At 40.6% G+C, this 22,896-nt stretch overlaps 1 protein-coding gene across 1 annotated transcript in view; it reads left to right on the top strand.

Annotated features, from left to right (window-relative positions):
* Positions 1-2,996: 2,996 nt before the first annotated feature.
* LOC118415264 (sushi, von Willebrand factor type A, EGF and pentraxin domain-containing protein 1-like) overlaps positions 2,997-22,896 on the top strand; it is a 34,257-nt gene continuing 14,357 nt past the window's right edge. The window contains exons 1-26 of the mRNA XM_035819762.1: positions 2,997-3,116; positions 3,250-3,287; positions 3,761-4,231; positions 4,618-4,803; positions 5,246-5,425; positions 5,863-6,039; positions 6,445-6,615; positions 7,062-7,232; positions 7,894-8,067; positions 9,095-9,265; positions 9,794-9,961; positions 10,658-10,828; positions 11,298-11,471; positions 11,960-12,130; positions 12,686-12,856; positions 13,291-13,461; positions 15,211-15,384; positions 15,844-16,014; positions 16,384-16,554; positions 16,975-17,145; positions 17,711-17,887; positions 19,222-19,395; positions 20,268-20,438; positions 21,141-21,311; positions 21,706-21,876; positions 22,596-22,766. Of these exons, the coding sequence (XP_035675655.1) occupies positions 3,907-4,231; positions 4,618-4,803; positions 5,246-5,425; positions 5,863-6,039; positions 6,445-6,615; positions 7,062-7,232; positions 7,894-8,067; positions 9,095-9,265; positions 9,794-9,961; positions 10,658-10,828; positions 11,298-11,471; positions 11,960-12,130; positions 12,686-12,856; positions 13,291-13,461; positions 15,211-15,384; positions 15,844-16,014; positions 16,384-16,554; positions 16,975-17,145; positions 17,711-17,887; positions 19,222-19,395; positions 20,268-20,438; positions 21,141-21,311; positions 21,706-21,876; positions 22,596-22,766 (4,303 nt within the window). The 5' untranslated portion in view covers positions 2,997-3,116; positions 3,250-3,287; positions 3,761-3,906. The remainder of the gene's footprint in view (positions 3,117-3,249; positions 3,288-3,760; positions 4,232-4,617; positions 4,804-5,245; positions 5,426-5,862; positions 6,040-6,444; positions 6,616-7,061; positions 7,233-7,893; positions 8,068-9,094; positions 9,266-9,793; positions 9,962-10,657; positions 10,829-11,297; positions 11,472-11,959; positions 12,131-12,685; positions 12,857-13,290; positions 13,462-15,210; positions 15,385-15,843; positions 16,015-16,383; positions 16,555-16,974; positions 17,146-17,710; positions 17,888-19,221; positions 19,396-20,267; positions 20,439-21,140; positions 21,312-21,705; positions 21,877-22,595; positions 22,767-22,896) is intronic.

Consider the following 22,896-nt stretch of genomic DNA (forward strand, 5'->3'; position numbering starts at 1 on the left):
GCATATTCTTAATACCTAAACTGTCTTTCTGCAAAACGAAGAAGAAACTCACTGAATCTTTTGCTTTACAACCTTCATCGTGTTCGAATGACCAATCACGTGGCCGTTGAAACAAATTGCTTACGTGTTACGGTACCATATTATCGCACGTCTTAGTCTGTAGATTATTTGCGCAAAGCAGAGACACATTATTGTTTTTTCATCTTTTCTCATGTTTCTCTCAAGTAAAAGTCAATTTTTGAAGCATTGGTCGACTGTTTGATAATAGACACAATTTTCCATGCATTTCACAGAGTGAGTTGTCCTGTCGGGTGCATTGGGTGCCAAAACTGCGTCTGGGGGACTGGTGTCTACACAGATGTAAGTACTGGATTTCATACAATTACTTGTTTACAACTAGGATGTGAAACTAGAAAGGCCGACATTTGCTTGGGTGCAAATACAGCATATTTCAGCCATACCCCTTCCCACACAACATTGGACTGTTCCAAGTCACCCCAGCGCAAAATGCAATGTTTTAACTGTAAGTTATCCCCAAAAGAGAACTAATATTGTGAATTGATTCCAGATCAAAACAGAATATATGCTCCGGGCCCATATGGAAGAATATAATCTTCCACAGGAGCGCCTATGCATAACTGATTGGTTTCTAGAATTGCGGCAGCTCCAGTTTAACGAGAGTGAAAAAAACGCATCTTCCATTCAGAAGATTTTCATCATGAAATTACATGACGCCAGTCCCACTTTCCACTTCGATAACTAGGCCTAAGTACCGTCATAATCTCCTTGTGATATGGGTACATTTATTATTGCAGTGAACTTTTTTTAATCTAGTAGGGCATACGTTTTAATAATTGTCAAGCAGGTACCGGTGTAGTAGGAGTCTTTTTTTTTTTCAAGCTAAAAACTTCAGTCTTCTTCTTGTTTTGTATGAGCTATTACATAAACGGAGACGTCTCGAATTTTTACAAGAATTTTACCACCAAGTCGCTTCATTTCTTTTCTGAAAAATCCCAGGACCAACAAGTTAACTTGATTTGGCTTTATCTATATATTTCATTTTCCTTCGAATTCTTTGTTAAGTATATGCCCCTGCATTGGAGTTCAGACAATATTCGGTTAATTCCCACAGACATGTTTCAAGAAAAATACCCGGCAAAAAACGCTGTTTCGCGTCAGATTCCATTCTTTAAAACATGTGGGACTCAGTGTTACAGTCTGATAAATATTTTGTAGAAACACCGCTGTGGGAAAGAAAGTCCAAGGAATGTAATATGACGTAGCGTGAAGTTCGCTGTAAACTTGCACACGGCACATGACTGAAACTGTAAACAACAGCCGCGTTTGATTGATAGCCGGCGGCCTTTTGATGAAGTCGGAAAGGTGCCGACACTGCCCTGACGGTTTGTGGGCGGGGCCACATGGCGAGGCTTGCCGGCGAAAGTAACGCCCGGGTTTTACATGCAAACTTTATGGTTTGTATCTTACGAATGCCGATACAAAGAGCTTCAAATTTAGAACAAGAATTTTGGGAAAGCGACCCGCTCTTGCTCCAGAATTATGTCGGAAAGAATTGATTCTATTTCCCGCGCTGAAATAAAATTTACGCAACTACCAGTGACAGCCTGTGTTGGTCAACCCCGATCCCCAAATAAGGACATTCCCCGGGAACTGGCTGCTACGGGGAGGGATCCCACCCCACTTATCACTCGCTACTCTTTTTACATTTATTTTGGCGCTAACGCAAGGCGGCACACGCAAAATTTAGAACAGGAAATTTGGGAACGCGACCCGTTTTTGCTCTAGAAATGTGTCAGAAATAATGTTCTATTTTCCGTACTGAAAAAGAAATGACGCAACTACTAACGTTAGTATAAACAGCCTCTGTGTTACTGTGTTACAGCCTCAATGCCGCTCCCCAAATAAGGACATTCGCGGGAAATCGTATACATATTGGCTGTTCCGGGGAGGGATCCCACCCCGCTGATAACCTGCGGCAAGGCGCTCTCGCCACTCTGTTTACATTTTCGCGGGAACGCAAGGGCGGTCCCGGGTGGGAGGGCTGCGAGACAGCGGTACGGCGGGCCGGTGCTGTAAAACACCTCCCTTCGAGTTGATAACTTCCTGAAACAGCGAAGGCGCGTGCTTGGCGCGTGCCAATGTATTTTTACTACGATATGTTTCTTTTTTCCCCATTTTTTTTTTGCCGCTACGCTGGATGAAAAAGCAGCGTAGCGAGCTTTTTACAGCGTCATTTTTCCAGTCCACAGCTTATCGGCCCGCTATGCTGAAAAGGCCTGGCGAGAACACTGCTGAGGGGGCCACAATATACCGTTTTGGTCAAAACATGACCTTTAAACTTCAATGAAATCATTTTAGAGGCATATATGAAAAAAATGAGAAAAAAGCACCTCGGTATTGACCCACTCTACCATTGTGCCAAATTCCAGGTCATTCGGTCCCGGAATGACGGAGATGAATCGCTTTGAAGATTTGACAGGAGAAAGAAACATTACGAATACAATATATTTCACCATACCATATATGGTATGGCTGAAATATAACTAAGTGACCGTACATGTATAGATCACACTGTGCTCAGCTGCACACCTCGCCGCTACAGAGGTCTGCGAAGTCTAGTCCTGAGTTACCAAGGACTATAGACTTCGCGACCTCTGTAGCGGCGAAGTTTATTTTTTAGGGGAGCACTGATTCACGAATTTCAATGCGGGCTATAAGGTACTCTATGCTGGGAAAGGAAGCTTTGCTGCATAAAAGCTATTAAAGCTTCCCAGCATAGAGAACTTTAGCCCAGGTTGAAAATCATGAATCACTGCTTCCCCAGAAAAATAAACGCCGCCGCTCCCGAAGTCTGTGAAGAAGGCTAAATCCAGGACTGAGACATTTCGTAGTGTAAAAGTTAACTGTTACAGTACAGGCAACACACACTTTGGAGTCACTGAAAATGATGCTTATCTTTGACAGGATTCGAGTATTTGTCATGCTGCTATCCATGACGGTAGGATTACGGATGCAGGTGGACAGGTGACCGTGTACAAAAGGCCCGGACAGAACTCGTACCATGGATCCAGACAGAATGGCTTCCAAACGAATGAGTAAGCGCCATAGAGGGTTTACATCAACATTTGATGAAATGTTTTCTTTCATGAATTTAAACATCTTGCCGCCGACAATGTGTTTGCTGGAACATTCGCTGAAGCTAAACAATACGTCCATCTTTTATTTCAGTTTTGGACCATGGCCTAGATCCTTCGCCTTTGCACCAGGTAGTTCAACAGCCTATGTTATATGTTATATGTTGCTGATTGCTTGTAAATGAATGCTTAAGTTACGCGATATCTTGGTCTAAGTAATGGCTCTGACTCTGAGTCTTTCTATGACGAGAATACGAGGGTTACAAGTATCAAAATGTTCTCATTGATTTGTAAGAACATGGTTTGTTGTTGCCGGTCACCAGGAAAACTTCTGATGTGACGGATGAGTGACGTCTCTAAGTCTATTTCAGTTTGGATATATCTACAGAAGAATTCATAGAAAGTAGCGCAAAATATAATCATGTGATCGTATATTATATACATGTACCACCCTTGCTAAAGCGATTTTGTGTGTATATGTTTTTTTACCGTAGCATTGGTTTACATATGATAAAATCTTAAAACTCTAAACCTTCCAAACATAAAAATAGTCCCAAACCAGAATGATCCGACAATCCATTGTTCTTCTATAACGTTACCAATAGTTACCAGAGAGGAAAAGTCGACAAGTACCAGCTGCGCCAGAGACGACTACACGTTCTTCAACGGGATCTGCTACAAGGCCTATGGCAGAAACGAGAGGTACAATGAGGCCCGACAAGTGTGTGCTTCGGACGACGGGATCTTAGCAATGCCAAAGGACGATGCCACCAACAATTTCATTAGTCAGCTGTGCGATGCGGACTGTTGGATCGGGCTGTCGGAACCGAACGCGGAAGACCTGTGGGAATGGGAGGACGGTTCGAATCTCAGCTCGACGGGCTTCAGTGCCTGGGCAAGAAGAGCCGGAATCCAGAACTCAGGAGCAAGATCTGATGATTCAGGAGAAAAGGTCATTGATCATAATCATGATCATTCTGATAACAAAGACTGTGTTCTGCTGCAGCGCATTGGACCCAAGTGGGACGAGCACGATTGTACTCATGGGCACCATTTCGTCTGTCAATCAAATCACGGTATGTCGCTTTTACAGAATTGTTAAGTAAAAATTAAAGTGGTAGCAGTGTGTAGAAACAGTGATAACCAATCTCTTCAAAGTTTCATCATTAATAATGCAAATTAGGTTATGGTTTGCATTTAATTATGAGTCTGTACCTACGTTACCTATTGGATATCACTGCAGCCTTTCCTGAGTTATTCTCCTCCAAAGTTTCCAACAAAAATCCCCAGGCAGTTTCAAAACTGGCAAAGAAGCCATATTTTGGCTGGCGGTGATGCAAAAAAAACCTAATTCACGGCGTGAATTACGGTTTTTAAAGTAGTAGAGTTTCTATCCATCCACCCATAAGTTGGTAGATTTCATGAGTTACTCTATAAGTTATAACTTATGTCTTGTTTTCAGTGATTCACTCCCAGGTACAGACCGAGTGTAATGTGCTGACGAACCCTGACCCCATAGCTCAGGAAGCCCACCTGTACGGCACGACCATACACTTCACCTGCTCAACAGGGCACACAATGGTTGGTACAGCAGACCGGGTGTGTCAAGCCAATGGCCAATGGAGTGGCTCACAACCCACCTGTCATGGTAGATATAAAAACATTCTATATGATAATGCTGCATAGTACATGAATATGTAATGTTATGTCACATTTTGTCACATTTTCATATCCTAATACAAGCACATATTAGTGTATTTTTGCAAAAAAATGAACTCCCTGAACCGAAACAGATGATACTGTAATATGCTGTACTGTACATGACTATCATGTCTTGAGGTAATTATCTATATTGTGTTGAATTTAGTATACGTAAAATAAATACATTTAGTAATGCATTTATACATTGTATAGCATTATTCATAATTGATAATAGCATTTAATGTAAGAATGTCATGCACACATGATGTTATGATAATATTCTGCTCATAGAAGTAAAATTTGACAGTGTCTTAGAAATGTACTAATCGCATTGGGATTTGTAAGCCATCTTTTATGGTCAGGGACTTACAATCATAATGCCTCCTCAGCACACCATGTGCCAGAGTGTAGACCCCTTCACGCACCTCACCACGGAACGATCAGTGGGGGCAACAATCTAGGAGACACTGTGACCTTCTCCTGCGACCCTGGTTACCAGCTAACAGGTTCTGTCACAAGGACCTGTCAATCAACATTGGACTGGTCTGGGACACAGCCGACTTGTACCAGTAAGTCACCATACTTGTTACCTTCATGAAATCAGAGGTATTGTTCTCGGTTTGTGTGGTTGTTTGTCCTAGTGTGTGTATTCAATTGTGCCTGGGTCCAACCTTGCTCCTTCAGGTTGAGTTGGCCCTGGTCCAAATTTGTTCCACAGACCAAGTCATATATGATGTCCTTGCACATGAGAAGTCATGTGAGTTGAGTATGTAAAATGTGTGCAATGACATGATAATGTGTAATGTGTTGTCTAGAAATTTACAGAAAATATTTGATGGAAGTGATATGAGGAGATATTTGATTTCTGGTTTTCCGATTCAACAATGCTACATCATTTTCATCCGAAAAGTACATCAGTTTTATGCATTACGACTTTTTTTAATGTAAAGATTATTTAAAAACTGCACTGTCATTTATGGTGATCCTAAAATCTCCTGATGAACAGAGGTCCAGTGTCCCGAGGTGACCACTCCGCCCAATGGACAGATATCTCGTCACCACTTTGAATATGGAAATCATCTGCAGTTCTCCTGCAATGCTGGTTACGAACTGGTAGGTGGCAGCTCTGAAATAACGTGTCAGGCTGATGGAACGTGGGATGGAACAGCACCAGTGTGTAACAGTGAGTTCATGTTGAACTGATGTCAAAGGTTTAAAGACAGCTTGAATATCTTTGTGTAGTGGCAGAATTTGTGTGGTTCTGATCTTTGGCAACACCCCATGGGCTGAGCCATATTGAACACTTTAAAAGAAACAAAACAAAACGATACTGTAATGAATGAAGAAAATTTGATGGAAAAGCCAGTGATCCAATGTTGTTAGAAGCTACTTGAAGAGCTCACCACATTTTTTGATAAGAGTTATTAATAACAGTAGAGGTTTAAAACCGTCCAGCATCTGGGTTGATATCTTGAAAAGGTGATATTAAGTTATGAGTTATGTCAATGTAAATCTTATTATTAAATGAGTAAATGGACAAAAAATGCATGTTTTTTTTTATACAATGTTGTGTACTTTTCTCTCTCAGAGATACAGTGTCCCCCAGGCCAATCCCCATCACATGGCCATGTGACAGGTAACATTCAGTATGGTGACACCATCAGCTACAACTGTGAAGCAGGGTACGTCCTGACCGGCGATGCCACCAGCACTTGTCTCAGTACAGGGGTGTGGAGCAATCAGCCGCCACAGTGTACCGGTGAGTTCACTCATGTCTGCAACATAACATTGCAACTCTTGATTTTCTTCCAATTCCATATGCTGTACAGGGCATTACATATATCAAATGACTGTATCCAGTGAATGCAGCACATTGCTTTGCCCATTTTGAGAGGGTTTCAGGGCCCAAAAGTTAAATCGAAGTCAGTCGGGATTATCAGCAAAATAGCAGCAGCTGCCAGTTCTGTCCAACTAAGCTCTGATTTTGATGGAGGTGTTCGAAATGGTCAAACGGGGCGTCCTGGCTTTGGGATCTGTCTGTCCATTGCTGCCGGTAGTCACCATTCAATATACCAATGATATATTGAGACGTGTACTACTTTTACTTAAAGAAATTTGCATCATTTCTCTTCACAAGATGTTTGGTGCAGCAAGAAAGATTTGGAAGAATATTGACTTATCATCCTTTCTGTCATCCTTTTCTAGCACTGGCGTGTTCCATGCCCTCTGCCCCTGCGCATGGTTCAGTGGATGGTACCACTTTCTTTGGGGATGTGATAACCTACACCTGTGACCCTGGCTACACCCTGAGTGGAGCCTCCACCCAGACATGTCAGAGTAACCAGCAGTGGTCAGGCACTCCACCAACTTGTCAAAGTAACTTCCACTTATTTTACCCTCCAATCCCATCTTTCATAAAACCACTGGATGTCATTTCACCACCACGAGTTTAAAATGATTTTATGAGATGTAACTTACCAGTGTTATATTGTCAATCCTGAGGTATAAGCAGGTCAGATATTTTGATGCTTAAGACAATCTTGAGAGGGCCTCTATAACAAGGTTTTTTTAATATGTCAGTATTATGGCACCTGGTGGCAATATGAAAGTTGGATGCTATAGCTTTCATTGCGGACAAAATTGGCTTGCTGCCTTTTTTGCTATGCTGATGTGCTATTTTCTGATAAGTTATTATTTTCTGTTTACATTTCTTTGTAGCATTTCTCGGTGTACAATTAAAGAAAAGAATTCCATCTAGCAAACGTCTGCAAAGAGGCTAACAAAAAATTTTCATGTAAATCTTATAAAGCTGTCCAGCAGACTGAATATACTATCTGCATCCTTAACTTGAAAGTTCATCTGTGTTGGTAGAAGTCATTCTTGAACTAGCTATAGTTTAACTGTAATATCCAACCCAACAATTTGTCAAATTTTGTGTTGGATATTACAGTTAAGCTAGTTCAAGAATGTGTGAAAAGTTGTGTTATGACAAGTTTTACAGCATTAATGCAATGTACATTTTTTAAAACTTGTTAAGAACTTCAGTGTGCAAGCCTGGCTGCCCCTGACCATGGGACAGTGAGTAGCAGCACCAACTTTGTCGGAGACACAGTTACCTTCTCCTGCGACCCTGGGTTCGAGATCCAAGGCTCTACAGATCGGCTCTGTCAAGCAGACGGAACATGGTCGGGAACACAACCCAGGTGTAGAAGTAAGTCATATTCTTCCTATCCTATTATGAAACCATGTTTCAAGTTTGCAGTTCGTCCTAAAATTCTTGATGGTAACTAGAAACTTGTATTAACTTTACAAGTTCCAAATCAGTGCAATTTGGCAAAAATATGATAGATAACCGAGTTGACTTAATATTTGACATTTACTTGTAATTGCACTGGTCATGCTGATATCACCAACTACAGAAAATTGCAAACCTTGTTCTGAAAATACCGATTGATGTTGATCAGTATAAGCACTACATGTATACAGGGTGTTGTTATGTTGACATAGCATTCCATTCACTTTAAATAGGGAATAGGCATAAGGGAGGAGTGCATGTCCATCAGTAGCTAAAGTGTAACCTGTGAAAGTCATAATTGATACATTATCAGCTCCTGTAACTATGCTCCTGGACTAGAACCATAGTTCAGCATCAAAATCAAGGACAGAGTGAACAGGGATTCCTGGTATATCCTGTCCTTGGTGCTGAACTATGGCTGGAGTTGTGAACTTCTATCTGACATCACTATTGTCCTGCTGAGCCCGTTTATATGCAGGATGGACATAACCCGTGTAATGCTGAGCTGTATTGTTATGAGTTTGGGGTATTTCTGATGTAAAAGCTACATATCACTGCAAAGCCCATCGAATTAGGGAGTAAATCTGCAGCAGCAGCACAGAAGTTGTACTGATCTGATGAAGCCATCAGCTCTGGGAGGCTGAATTGGCCCAAAGAGCCAGCAGGACAAGAGTTATAATATGTTGCAGACACATTTTGTATTGAGGTTTATATTGTGCAATCCTGCAATTTTGCCTTCTGCAACTCACTCCCCTCACCAACTATTTGTCTGCAGTCCCGTGAGTGGTTGTTGACACCTGAGGTTTGTCGACTGTAATTGAATGCATAATATTGCTGCTACACTATTCGTGTTTAATTATAACCTAATGTCTTCATATGATCAACCTACCATACTTCTTTTCTTGTGAAAATGCCCAATGATTGTAACACTTAATCCATACAGGGGTAAGGTGCCCAGCACTGACTGCTCCAGCCAATGGGGACATGACTGGAAACAACAGGTACGAGAGCCAGATGCAGTTCAGCTGTAACAGTGGGTACCAGCTGGTTGGCAACGCCACCCTCACCTGCCTGGCTGACCAGACATGGAGTGGACCGGTGCCGAACTGTAGCCGTAAGTTACTGTAAATCATCTATTTTTGTAATCTTGCGGTTAGAGGGAAAAGGTGATTTTTGATGGGTTTTATATTCACGGTTCAGCAATTCTAGTAGTAACAATGGAAGAATGTATCTGTAGTGTTATAATTTTGTGCAAATATAAAAACATTCTAAGATTTACCGTACTGTATTATTTGCCCAGTTTTTTCTGCTAATAGGTAATCTTCTTCAATTTGCCTAATATTCATTGATACATGAAAAATAAACTATTAAGTATGCAACTGCAATGTCAACCCTCCTGATTCCCCAAGATGATGTTATCAACTCAAGACTGAATATCTGACTCGTACATTATTTGAAGCGTAACATTACCGGATGAACCTCTTTAAATTCACCACATTTTTTCCCAAAAGGCGTCCTTGGGGGACAAGCAGAATTTTTTTATGGGAGTTGACGTTATCCAAAGACATACAATCTTCAAGTTACATCTGTGCTGTACTTTATGTCTTACAAAATGTGGTACATACCTCTTTCATCCTATCAGCGGTTCAGTGCCCCTTCTTGCAACTGTCCAATGGCTTTATAACTGGAGGAACTGTGTTTGGTGACACGGCCAGCTTTGGTTGTGACCCCGGATACCTCTTGATTGGTCAAGCCACCACCACCTGCCTAAGCACCGGTACCTGGAGTGCTGCAACTCCTACATGCACAAGTGAGCACCACACGATGGAATCTCATATTACCGTACAATAACTGCTCTCTCAGAGAATGAGAAAAAAGGTTGTGACTAGGTTGTTCTGTTAAGTCCTCGTCACAGTGACCAAGTGACCAGTGGACGTATTTGTTGATCACCTGAAAGTCAGCAAATGTCAAATTTTCCAGACTCCAGCATATTCTTTCACCAAAAAATTACCCGATCACCTTGGACAGGCTTAGGGATCTGCAAACACTAGCTAATCTCTAATGTTAGAAATCGTGCAATAATCAAGAGGACACCAAGCGTATTACTGCCTAAACTGTTCTCTAGTCTTCCTCAGGATATTAGAGAATCCACCTGCTTAGAGCATGTGAGCATTAAGAGCAATCTGGTCCTCATGTTCTCCTGAAGAAGACTTGACAAAACTTGGAGTGTCAATGCTTGTTGTTTTAAAACAAATCCTTCTCAACAACAGAACTAAATGTAACAGTTATATATTTAGATTAGTTTCAACATCATTACTCATTCTCTGTGAGAGGTAATATGATGTTCATAAGAAAGTTAAATTCATCGTATAACGACATGCTATGCAGTTCTGGTTGCTACTGAGTTAAAGTGTGTAATGTTACATGTGTGCAGAACTACAGTGGACTAAGAGTTTTTGCTTTCTGACGTGGTTGAATGCTTTAATCGCAACATTTTCTGTACTAGTAAAGACCTGTCAGCCACCTGTGGCTCCAAGCCATGGGTCAGTGACTGGTGGGAACACCTACGGGGACGTGGCCACATACGCCTGCGATCCAGGCTACGAAATGGTCGGGAGCCCCACCCAGACATGCCAGGACAATGAGCATTGGTCAATCGCTTCACCATACTGTTTAAGTACGTATAGTCACTCACTTCTGCATTTAGACTTTGTAGAGCAATAACCATAAGATGGCTTCATTTGGGATGTTCCCATGTATATGGTTGAAACCCACAGTAAGAAAACTTTCATCAGACCCCGCGTGTAATCTATCAATTTCAGTAACAAGTTACAGTTGATTGATTTATCTATTATGTGGTACGATTGGCCAATGGGTTACCAATAAGAATATCTGTATGCAGGATGTTATGTTGAACGTAGTAGAAATTTCATCATCACCTTCTTTTGTTGATTGGATATGGAACGATATATTTTACCATCTAAGAAATATTTTTTGGGAGATATAGCACTTTCATTTCAAAATAACCCTGCCTCTTAATGCCAAACATTTCCAGCACCTGATACTCAAATAGCTGGAAACTTACCAGGTGTGACAAAAACCTGAATATGATATTCAATTTATTTAATTGTACAATCATTTAAAAGGAATGGAGTGTGCCAAACTGGATGCACCCGTGCATGGGTCCATCAGTGGGACAAGCTACGTCGGTGATACTGTGACCTTCTCCTGCGACACTGGGTACGAGATTACCAGCGGTTCCTCCTCACGGACCTGTCAATCAACACAGACCTGGACTGGCACACAGCCAACTTGTACAAGTAGGCAAACCTGTTTAAATCATAATTATTGAATTTTAATAGGCTTAGATCCTCCAATGCCCAGTGACACAGGGCAACAAGCTTTGCCCACTCAGCAATTTTGGGCCTGGGTTTCTGTCCTCTTGGCTAGCCCCCAGTTGGTAGAGGTCACTTTACAGCATACCTTCAGGTTAGTTTTGATTGACATCTATGCAAATTTTTATCATCATTGTGAGATTGAAACTCTACAGTTCTGCAAAAGCAAGATGTCAAAAATATTCAGATGCTAAAAAATGTGTCTCAACTTAGCTAAAAAGGAATACAGGTACTAAGCACTATATATTATTAGTTTCTGTGCTGTTCTGCTTAAAGAGTATTGTTCTTAACCCTCTGTCATGTTTTTTTAAATATCATGAGACATGCATGTCATCAAAAGATTGCTTGACTCTGACATCCAAAAGGTGGACATCACAATCAGATTTACATCACGAATTGCCCTTTTTCAACAGAAATCAAATGCCCTACTGTGAGTGCCCCTGCCAATGGTAACATGGTGGGAAGTATAGAGTTCGGTGACCAGCTACAGTTCTCCTGTAGTCTCGGTCATCAGCTCATCGGTAGCAGCACACTGACATGCCAGGCTGACCAGACATGGGACGGGGCAGTAACAACATGCAGTCGTAAGTAACCTTGGTTCTAATTTTCACCTCTAAAAACAATAAGAATATGTTAAATGGTTCATTGTGTATTTGAGACAACATAGAGAAAACAACATTTGCAATTTTCTATAATTTTCACAAAATTCCTTTACTTTTTATATCTTGTGAATACGTAAGATGAGGAAAATGCAATTGTCTAAACATGAAAAAAATGAGACTTTTCAGATATGTGTCACTATGCGTCATCAGTGACTTGTTTGTTTGTATCTTTATGTATTCATGAAAGCTCAAATTGGCCTGCAGGTCGCTTTTCATTGAGGTCATGAGGCTGAAAGTTTTTTTTTCAATTTTCAGTCACTATCTGAAACGTCTGACTCTTTAAGTAACCTATTCAGTTGCTTATGATGTTGCATTATGTCTTAACTGGAAGTCTTACCTTTTAAAACTTTTTTATCTCTCTGATATTTCAGTGGTATGCAGATGACTCTTCCCTCTGCAAATGGAAAGACTATCGGTATCTCAGTAATGATAATATGATGAAAGAAATGTATTGTTTCTCTTCTTGTCTCTTTTTAGCCATTCAGTGCCCACCCCTACAGTCTCCACAGAATGGCCAAGTCAGCGGTGGTAGCTCCTATGGGGACACAAGCACCTACACTTGTGATATCGGTTACCTTCCGTTTGGGTACAGCACCACAGAATGCCTCAGTACAGGCACTTGGAGTTCACAGCCACCACAATGCATACGTAAGTTACAGGCCATACTTCTGGATGTTTATGGTGTAAAAATTGGCATATTTTGCACTGTTGAATTCCACCATGTCTTTGAGAACATATGTAATGCATTTAACCATGCATTTAACATTCTATAACATTAACACTTTATTTTGTTACAAGTTGTAACTTGCGATTATTGCCTTTAAGTTTAAGTTTGTACTCCAAAAAGACATGGGAGTATGTTCACCAGGTCTCAATACCATACTGCATGTTCTAGATATCTTCTTTCATATTTAAAACATAGATGGTCTTTCTTACACAGATTCTGTCCTTGGTGCTGAACTGATTATCAACATACAAAATACTCTCATATAAACACTTAGGCTGTAATAAATGTAAAACTGAATAACCTATCACTATCAGCATGGTTACAGACTCTGAATTTTCTTGTTTCTCTCCATTAGTGAAAACCTGCCCCCCACTGACAGCCCCCAATCACGGCAGTGTGGTTGGTGGGAACAACTACGGGGATGTTGCCCACTACGCCTGCGACCCAGGCTACGACCTTGTCGGGACACCATCACGGACGTGTCAGGACAACCAGCTCTGGAGTGGGACAGCACCATCCTGTATTAGTATGTTCAATGTCATGTATCTACTTATGCAAAAGACAAATGAAGTGCTATCCTTCTCTATTGATATATTGTTTAGCACTAGCTATTTTGGCCCCCAAATCAGTTGGTGCTAATCTTATTTGCACAGTTAGATCGCGTGGCGCAGCGGCAGTGTGTTTGCCGAGAGGTCGCGGGTTCGAATCCGGCTGCCGCGTCACTGATCTTTTGCCCTTGTAAAAGGCACTTTACACGGCTTTCCTCACTATACTGAGGTGAAAATGAGTACCTAGCTTCGGCTAGGGCCGTCCCTCGGATTAGACGTTAAATGGAGGTCCCGTGTGTGGGGACAGTCACACCCTATGCACGTTTAACCATATCCAGACTGGGGGGGGGGGGGGGGCTAAAAGTGCCTGCGCCAACTTTGAGCTCCCATACCTCCCAAACGGCTTGTGCTAGAACAACAAAACTTGGTGAGTTTTCCTAAAATATTGTTGCCAACAAGTTAAAAAAATCGGGTAAGTTTATAATTTTTCGTGCTGCCATGGCAACGGGTTTCTGAAAAGCAAATTTTACAAAAATCACTTATTTTGGTGTAAACAATGGGATTTTAAGATTTTCTTGCTAAACTAAACTTCTATTCATATATCTTTAATATCTAACACATCTTAGTTGAACATTTATATTTAAATATTCATAAATTATGCTAATGAATGACGTAATTGGTCAAAATCCAAGATGGCCGACAATATCATGATTTAAAGTATAACAAGCTTATTTTCACTCAAATTTCATCACTACGTGGTATTTTCTTACAGAAAACATTCATGTGAACGTTTTTAATCCATGTCCATGTGTTATATGTTGAAAAAATGTATCTTGAAAAATTTAAAGTTGATAATCCAAGATGGCGGATACTTTAACTACAGATGACGTCATTCTATGACGTCATTTTGACGTCGTTGCGTCGGCTTTTGACAACAGTAGACTTATAACACTTAAATATTAATAAGAAACCTTTATTGGTAACTTTTTGAGTGAGATATTTAGGTTTTATGGGAATTCCCCGTTTTAGCCAAAAATATCAATTAATGACGCCATAATTACGTCATATTACGTCATAATGATATAAAAATTTCCGGAATTATAAAAGTCGATGAGTACAACCTTTCCCTGCAAATTTGGTGATCGTACAATAAGCCGTTTTGAAAATATGAAGGGGGGGTCGAATGAAGTCCCCCCAGTCCAGGGAAGGGCCGAAAAGCCCAGTCTGGATAGGGTTAAGAACCCCCACACGTGCGATGGTGCGGTGTGAGATGGAGCAAAACCCTTCTGTCTGGAGTTGGTGATTCACTTCAAATCACCCAGATGGAGGCCTGGTGATCCTCCATACCGTATCAGCCACACAGTGATTTACATGACTCACCCGGACGGGAGACATGGCGCATCCCCGTCTTGTAATTAGCCAGCGAAAGGGTATGTCACCCCGTAAGGGGCGGTATAACCCCGTCGTGTGTAAAAATGTGCGAACATGTGTGATCACGTCGACCGATGATGGTGATGATTTGAATAGAACAAGTGATTGATTAAAGGCTAACTAAATGCTTACTGAATGGGCAGTTCATCATTTTTTCATCATTAGTTTACAAAGTTTACTAAAAACACGATTTAGTGATACAGTAACAATGACTTACCTTATTTTATCACACCATCAAATGTAGATGCAACAATAGTCTTACCAGTTTATTCTAACACTAAACCTATTGTATATAGAAATGGAGTGTGCAATCCTGGACCCACCTACCCATGGGACAATCACCGGCACCAACTTCGTTGGGGACACTGTGACCTTTGCCTGTGACCCTGGGTACGAGATCACTGGTGGTACCTCCAACAGAACATGTCAATCAACACTGGACTGGTCTGGAAAACAACCAATTTGCTCAAGTGAGCTTCAAATTCTATTTTTGCTTATTTTTTGCATACTTTATGTCTAAAAGTGACCAGTAGGATAACACAGTATGCAGAAAGCTATAACAATGAATGAAGGAAAGAACAAACAAGCAAACAAATGAGCGGAAGAATAACATGTATAAATTGACTAACAAAAGTTTATTAAGTTAAACATGACTCGTGCTTCACTCCCCAAGCCCGTGTGGGCTCATAAGACACCAAATGATATAATAAATGATACATAACTGTTACAGTAAAACTTAATCTCTCCCTATGTCGAATGGGTCCATTAAGACCATCTGAATGAGTTTCATTGAACTATTCACTATGCATTTGTTATGAAACTAGCAGCTGTTTTGCCCATTGCTACTTGTCTGACAGTTAATCTCAGTAAATCCATGACTATTTCTGTCTATGAATGATCATAACCTTCTTTACCAATTTGTTTCACAGAGATACAGTGTCCGCTCTTCATTGCCTTAGCCAATGGACACATGACAGGTGGTAATAGCTACGGTGACCAGTTACAGTTCCAGTGTAGTGCCGGCTATCAGCTGGTGGGAAGCAGCACCCTGTATTGTCAGGCTGATCAAACATGGACCGACGTAGCCCCAACTTGCACCTGTGAGTTACTTTTACCTTTCCTGCGACTTCATACTAGAAAAATTATCGTCAAGATATTGCATAATACAAGTTAAAAATACATTAGGATATATCTAGTACTATTGAGTTAAAGATATGGGGTCTATAAGTCTTGGAATTCAAAAGTCAAATTTCAACACTTAATTTAAAGTCAAATGATTGAGGTTCAGATGGCCTCACAGATGGTTCTCACAGATCAATACAGAACCAGTAAAACGTCCTTAAATTTTAGTCTTGCTCAAAATGAGTGATTCCCATGCCCTGTCAGTAGTCAGGGGTATCATGAATTGTAGATCTATGGACTTGCCATTTTAAACATTATTTTCAGTAACTGTAGATTTTTTGCATCAGTAATCCAGTGCCCTGCTGTCCAGGCTCCACTGAATGGTGGTGTGGCTGGGGGTAACTTCTTTGGCAACACGGCCACCTACACCTGTGATGTTGGGTACCTCCTGATTGGTCACAGTACCAGCACATGCCTCAGCACAGGCATCTGGAGCAGTCAGGCCCCTCAGTGCACATGTAAGTCCATATTGCTATTGATGTACATAAAAATGAGCAATCCCAGAGGCATTTATCATTTTTGACCAAAATAACTATTTCCAGTTATTAGTTGAATTTCCAAAGCTTGTCACTTCTACCAGTAGTCAATTTCCATTGATTCATATTCAAAAGAAAAAGCTCCATCCCTTATGTGTTGCCAAAAACGTTTTCCAGTATAGTTTATTTAGTCACTGTTCATTCCTAAGAATGTAAGTAGAACCTGCATCAAAACGTGTATCATATACATGACCCTATCTGCTTGTTAATATTGTAATTGATATTGTTGCTTTTTATGGTTTGTCTTATTATTATGAAGCCACTCTAAAATTTGCAATTGAATACCGATGAAAATGTTCTATTTCTAAATGCAAATCCACCCAAAATATTTTCTCACTACAGTGAAGACCTGTCAGCCACTTGCGGTTCCAGACCACGGCACAATGATGGGTGGAAACAATTACGGAAACGTCGTCACCAACGCCTGCGACGTCGGCTATGACCTGATAGGAAACCCCACCCAGACGTGCCAGGACAACCAGCAATGGTCTGGTTCCCCACCAATTTGTCAAAGTATGCATGGTTAAATAGATTCTATATTTGAAATATCAACTCCCACCAAACTCCTTCTGCTTTCTCCCCACAAAAAAATCCACTTTGCCCGGTCGTTCATCTTCATTCTCCTTGAAAATCTGTTTGGCGCCACCCTTCTGCTCTGTCCCCAATGGCTGGCATTCTCTGGCACTGCTTATAGTTGACAGGAAAACATGAAGAAAGAAACAATAATGGTGAAGCTGTGACACCAACAGACATTGTCCTTGGTACAGAACAAGTTTTTAACATATGAAATGCTTTTAAGAGGATTCGATCTCTACAACTTCTTTGCTGTACATCCAGTTGTAGAGATTGAATTGTCTTAAGATATTGTCTACCTGGGTGTCTAACCTCCACAAATGTATCCCATGCCTTATCTAGCCACATGGAATATTTCATGATATTGTTTACTTTTGCAATCATTGCCAGTGTGGCACATTTTGTGCACATTTTGTGAACACTAAATTGGGTTTTTTATTGCGATATTTGGTTAAACATTTTCTTACGTTTTTTAAATACACATTTGTCGATTTTGTTTTTTAAGAGGTCCAGTGTGCCCCACTGAGTGCGCCAACTTATGCAACCATGACGGGAACAGGAAATGAGTACGGGGACACCGTGCACTTCACCTGTTTGGTGGGACACACCCTGACAGCAGGAGACACTGACCGAACTTGTCAAGCAGATGGCACATGGAGTGGTCTTCAGCCTTCTTGTACAGGTATAGATACTACTTAAATTTTTAAATTAGTATTTGTTGTATTTTAGTGACATCCAACGAAGCTCTGCTATTGGACATACTGTCTTGGGCATTTTCTACTGCCTCACTAAAAACATGATGTAATGTCAACTCTATGTAATTCTGCCAGTACTATCATATGACTGCAAAAATACTAAATTATTGAAGCCTTTCTGAAAACATTTGGAACACCGGGATGCCCAATTGAAATGATACATACCTTGGGTCATATAGTAAGGTTCTTTAGGCACATCCAAGGAGTACTTACTTTCAACCATCATCAGGGTAGAATGGCTGGAACTTCTTGCTGCTTTAACTTATAGTCGATGTAGGTGGCGCTGCAGCAGCAAGAATGCCGTCCCAGACGTGGCTCAGCTTGTTTTCCCCCTCGTCTCTGTTCATGACGAGAGCTGATTTTCTCATCCAAACTGCCTCTTTAGTCCAGCGTGTTCTTCTGTTTTCCTCTCTGTCGATGACTCTAGCCCCCTCCCAGTCTATTACACAGCTGCAGTTGTTTCTATTGATATGGTCGGTGACTGCTGACTTGTTTTCTACTAGTTCTGTTGCCTTCTTCTTGGATCTAATGTATGTGGTTCCTTTGCTGTTTTGTGCTTCCTTTCTGTGCCCTTCGAGTCTGGTGTTGGCAGTGGTGCCGGTCTCCCCAATATACACCTTGTCACAGCTTTTGGACAGAATAAGTTATACACACAATCTATTTGGAGGAGTACCAACAAATTTCTGAGGGTGGTTCTGGGCTTGACTGCCGTGGCGATTTTGTGTTTTTTGAAGATCCTTTCTGGTGTGAAGTGCCTTTTACATACGGAATAGACCATGCCCTTGGACTTCTGTTCTTCTTTCTTCGTGTCTTTCTTTTGTTTAGGTTTGTTGTCTTATATTGTTCTCTTCTGAAGGACCAGTCTGGGTAACCACAGCGTGACAGGGCTTGTTTGATGTGTTCCACCTCTTGCTGTCTGTCTTTGTCCTCTGTAACCACTGTTTTGCTCTGTAACCCCATTCTTGCTGCTGCAGCGGCCCCTACATTGGCTATTAGTAGCAACAAGAAGTAGTTTCCTGAGTCATTCTACCCTGATGATGGTGTCTGATAGACACCGAAACATTGGAAGTAAGTACTCATTGGTTGTGCCTAAAGAACCTTACTATATGAATAATTGCCAACCTGATGAAATTATTTCCTGATGCATACCTTGGGTATTTACAGATGCTGCATCATTAGATCTTTTTAGATGGTCTTAATACACGTAAGGTTTTGTCTTATGATATTGTTTTATCAGCTTTAAATTTATTCCCACTTGTAGTGAATGAATGTCCACAACTTGATACACCTACCAATGGCCAGGTTTATGGCCATAATGCCTACACTGATGTGATGGTCTTCTTCTGTAATGACGGATATGAACTGGTCGGTGATGTTGTGCGACAGTGCAATCAAGATGACGGCACGTGGAGCGGGACCCAGCCATCTTGTCAAAGTATTGTGTATTATATCTTATTTAAGGAGTCCTAAACTCCACACAACCAGGGTACTATTTTCTGATAGATATTATTCTAGGAAGTAAAATCTGCATGCTATAGCTACTTCACATTATTCAATAGAATACCCAAGTACAAGTACTTTAATTCAATCAAGAAAGCTCAGTCTATGGCTGAATACAATGTGTCCAACATGATCTGACAAAAGTTTGGTTACAAAACCAATTTGAGGGGCGATATTAAAAAATCATCTTGTTTTCTGTTGTTTGATATCTTGTGTACAATTGACCACCTTGGTGTGTCACCCCTAATTTATGGCGAAAATATTCACGATGAAAGAAGTGCCCATACAAATAGGAAATACCTGGGTAGGGTGTGCATGAGTTTTACAAAAAAAAACTTCGCTTAATTCACCACAAGTGAAATTCTGCATAAAAGTTGCTGATTATGAAATCATTGATACCTTATCTATTGCAAATGACGTTTATTATAAAATGACGTCATGCACATCTAAGATAACAGTTGGGCTCCGTCATATAATATCCAGCACCTTGAATTTTCAAAAACACTTTTTTTGCAACAAATAATCACTAAAGGAAATGGAAATACACTAAATACATTGATTTAGATGGTTTTTTATGAAAAAATACCAGTTAGTTACAAATTTTAAGGGATAAGAAGTTAGTTATTTTTGATCTGGCCATACGGTCTCCCCGTCTGAATAGGGTTAATTTTTAGTCCAATGTTTTGATACAACATTGTTATACATAGATATCTTAGACATTTTCACTATGTCATTTGCCATTATTTCTTTCTCTTTTATGAGGTGACTTTCACTTGATGTTGTCTTTTTTTGTGATATCCTTAACAGAAAAAGAGTGCCCCCCACTTTCAACACCCAGTAACGGTTTCATGTCTGGCACAAACTTCTATGGTGACCAGGTGACCTTCACATGTCATTCCGGGTACGAGATCTCCGGAAGTGCGGTCTTGACCTGTCAGATGAACCAACAGTGGAACGGAACCCAGCCAACGTGTGAACGTGAGCAACACTTACCTTGAATTTGATGTGCTTGCCACTTAAGTTTGAATTCCACAGGTTAGATTAGAATGATGATCTAACCTGTACCTTCTGGTCCTAAGGGATGTTATAATGATCATGATGATAAAGGTAGACCCGTATCATTTTTCAATCCATAGGGTCAGTAGGCTATTATCCACTGTGACTAGGGCACCTTTTACCTCCCCAAATGAAATCAGGCACCTTTCAAAAAGACACAACATCTAGCAAGGAGTGCTAGTTATTGACCTGTGACCTCTGAAGAATCTGATAGACAAAGTGTAAATGGACAAAGAGAATTAGTAGGAAATGAAAAATATCACATCTACTATTATATTAGTGTCTAGTTTTCAATGTTGTCACTGCATTGTCTTTTTACTTGTTTATTTCATAAATGATAGTTGAATTACCATTTTATATTATGCTTTCCCAATTTTGTCAAATGCCATGCTGGAATCAGTGCTTCCTTCATTCCAAAAAGTAGTTACTCAAGCAACTGGATATGGTTTTGGAAACGGTCAGACGATTCAACTACTATCCAGGAGTTTTTGTCAGTGTCACGTCTGATCGTTTCCAAAACCATATCCAGTTGCTTGAGTAACTACTTTTTGGTATATCTTATTACATAGCTGGATGTCTAACCTACATCAACGTTTCTTCATTCCCTTACCCTACACACATTAGGGATTCATTGCCCACCATTGAGTCCCATAGCCAATGGACAGATGAGCGGAGGTCATCTGTTTAATGACCAAGTCATGTTTGTGTGCAACTCTGGCTTCGATCTCAGTGGAAGTTCCTCACGGACATGTCAGGCAGATGGAACATGGTCTGGAATACAGCCTGTTTGTGACCGTAAGTTTTGAAAGCAGAATTCGACAGATTTTTGTTATGGATGATGGTCATGCATTTCCTGAAATCAGTGTTGACATAAAAGGAAGATTAACTGTAGCAACCCAGAACATGGTATGCTTACATGTGCATTTTCTCCACTAAGAATTCAGATGGACGAACGGAATTATTTTAAAACATCTACTAGATCTAGTAGGTGAAGATAGATAATACTTAATATTGGAATGTTCATGGTAGTGTTATTTGCAAATATGCATTTCCATCCACTACAACACAAAATTCCAGACACATACCTGAAACACAATTAAAACTCCCTCTTCCCTCCTACTGCAAAATTAAGTCCCAGCAAAGAATGATTTATTTGCAGTAACTGATATGATATTCCCGTTGCTTCTAGCCGTGGTATGCCCAGACACGTCATCCCCTGCCCACGGCTCAGTGACTGGAGGGCTGTATCTCGGTGACACGGCAACATACTCCTGTGACCCTGGGTATGAACTACATGGAAGTGCCACCCAGATATGTCAGGCCGACCAAACATGGAGTGGGACACAGCCAACATGTCACAGTAAATATGGATTCATTTCTTAGGACCTTGTCATTTGTTGTAAGAGCAAAATGAACGTGCTCTCAGGAAAGTTGAGCAAAATTCAGCTGTCTTGAAATGAAAATTGCTGGCTTACATCCTTGTTGTCGGCTGCCTCACAACCTACTTAAAGATTATACAGCAGAATATTGTACGACTTCCTAAGACAAATATTACAAAACCCTATTTGAAACGTTCATCCGTTGACAATAGCTGATTTTTGTGTGTACCTTCACATGAAAAAATGCTGCTTTTGCTCTGTTCCTTGTTCTTCTTCTTCTCCAAACAAATAAGGTCAATGACCTTAACCAGACTGCTGTCACTATGGTTACCATTAAAGTAACAGACACCCTGCGGTGGTCAATAACATTATATAGCATCTGGCTTGACACTTAGCTGGAGGGACTGAGATATGAATGTGTTAGAGTAAGAATAAACTGGGCAGTAGACTGTTAGGCCAAACCATGTGAATGTAAATATTTTGTATTTGCCTGCAAATATTATCTATCTAAAGATTACTTTATTTTTGATACATGTAGCCTTCTTTCAGCCGGGTTGTAGGACTAAATGTAAGATCATGATGACATATTTTCAGCATGAATGAGGAAAAATTCTGGACTTTAAAATAAAAGGACTATGGATATCTTGGTGTTCTATTGCTTACTGTAATAACCTACCTACTACATTTTTTCTTATGCTAGGAAAGTCATGCTTGACACTGGACCCCCCTCTGAATGGTAAAGTCAATGGTTCCAACCTATATGGAGACATGGTAACCTTCACTTGCAATGTTGGGTTTGACTTGGTGGGCGACCAGACAAGGACCTGTCAGAGTGACCAGCAGTGGAGTGGATCACAGCCTTACTGTCAAAGTAAGTTGATTTCCCTTGAAAGTACAGGCAACAATCCCAATCATCACCGGCCTTGGAGATGATTGGTTGTCCACAGCTCTGTGGAATGTTTCTCATTTGTTGATTGGTCTGTTCTGATCATTTATCACTA

The sequence above is a fragment of the Branchiostoma floridae genome, chromosome 1 (genome assembly GCF_000003815.2).
Source record: "Branchiostoma floridae strain S238N-H82 chromosome 1, Bfl_VNyyK, whole genome shotgun sequence".
Lineage (NCBI taxonomy): Eukaryota > Metazoa > Chordata > Leptocardii > Amphioxiformes > Branchiostomatidae > Branchiostoma > Branchiostoma floridae.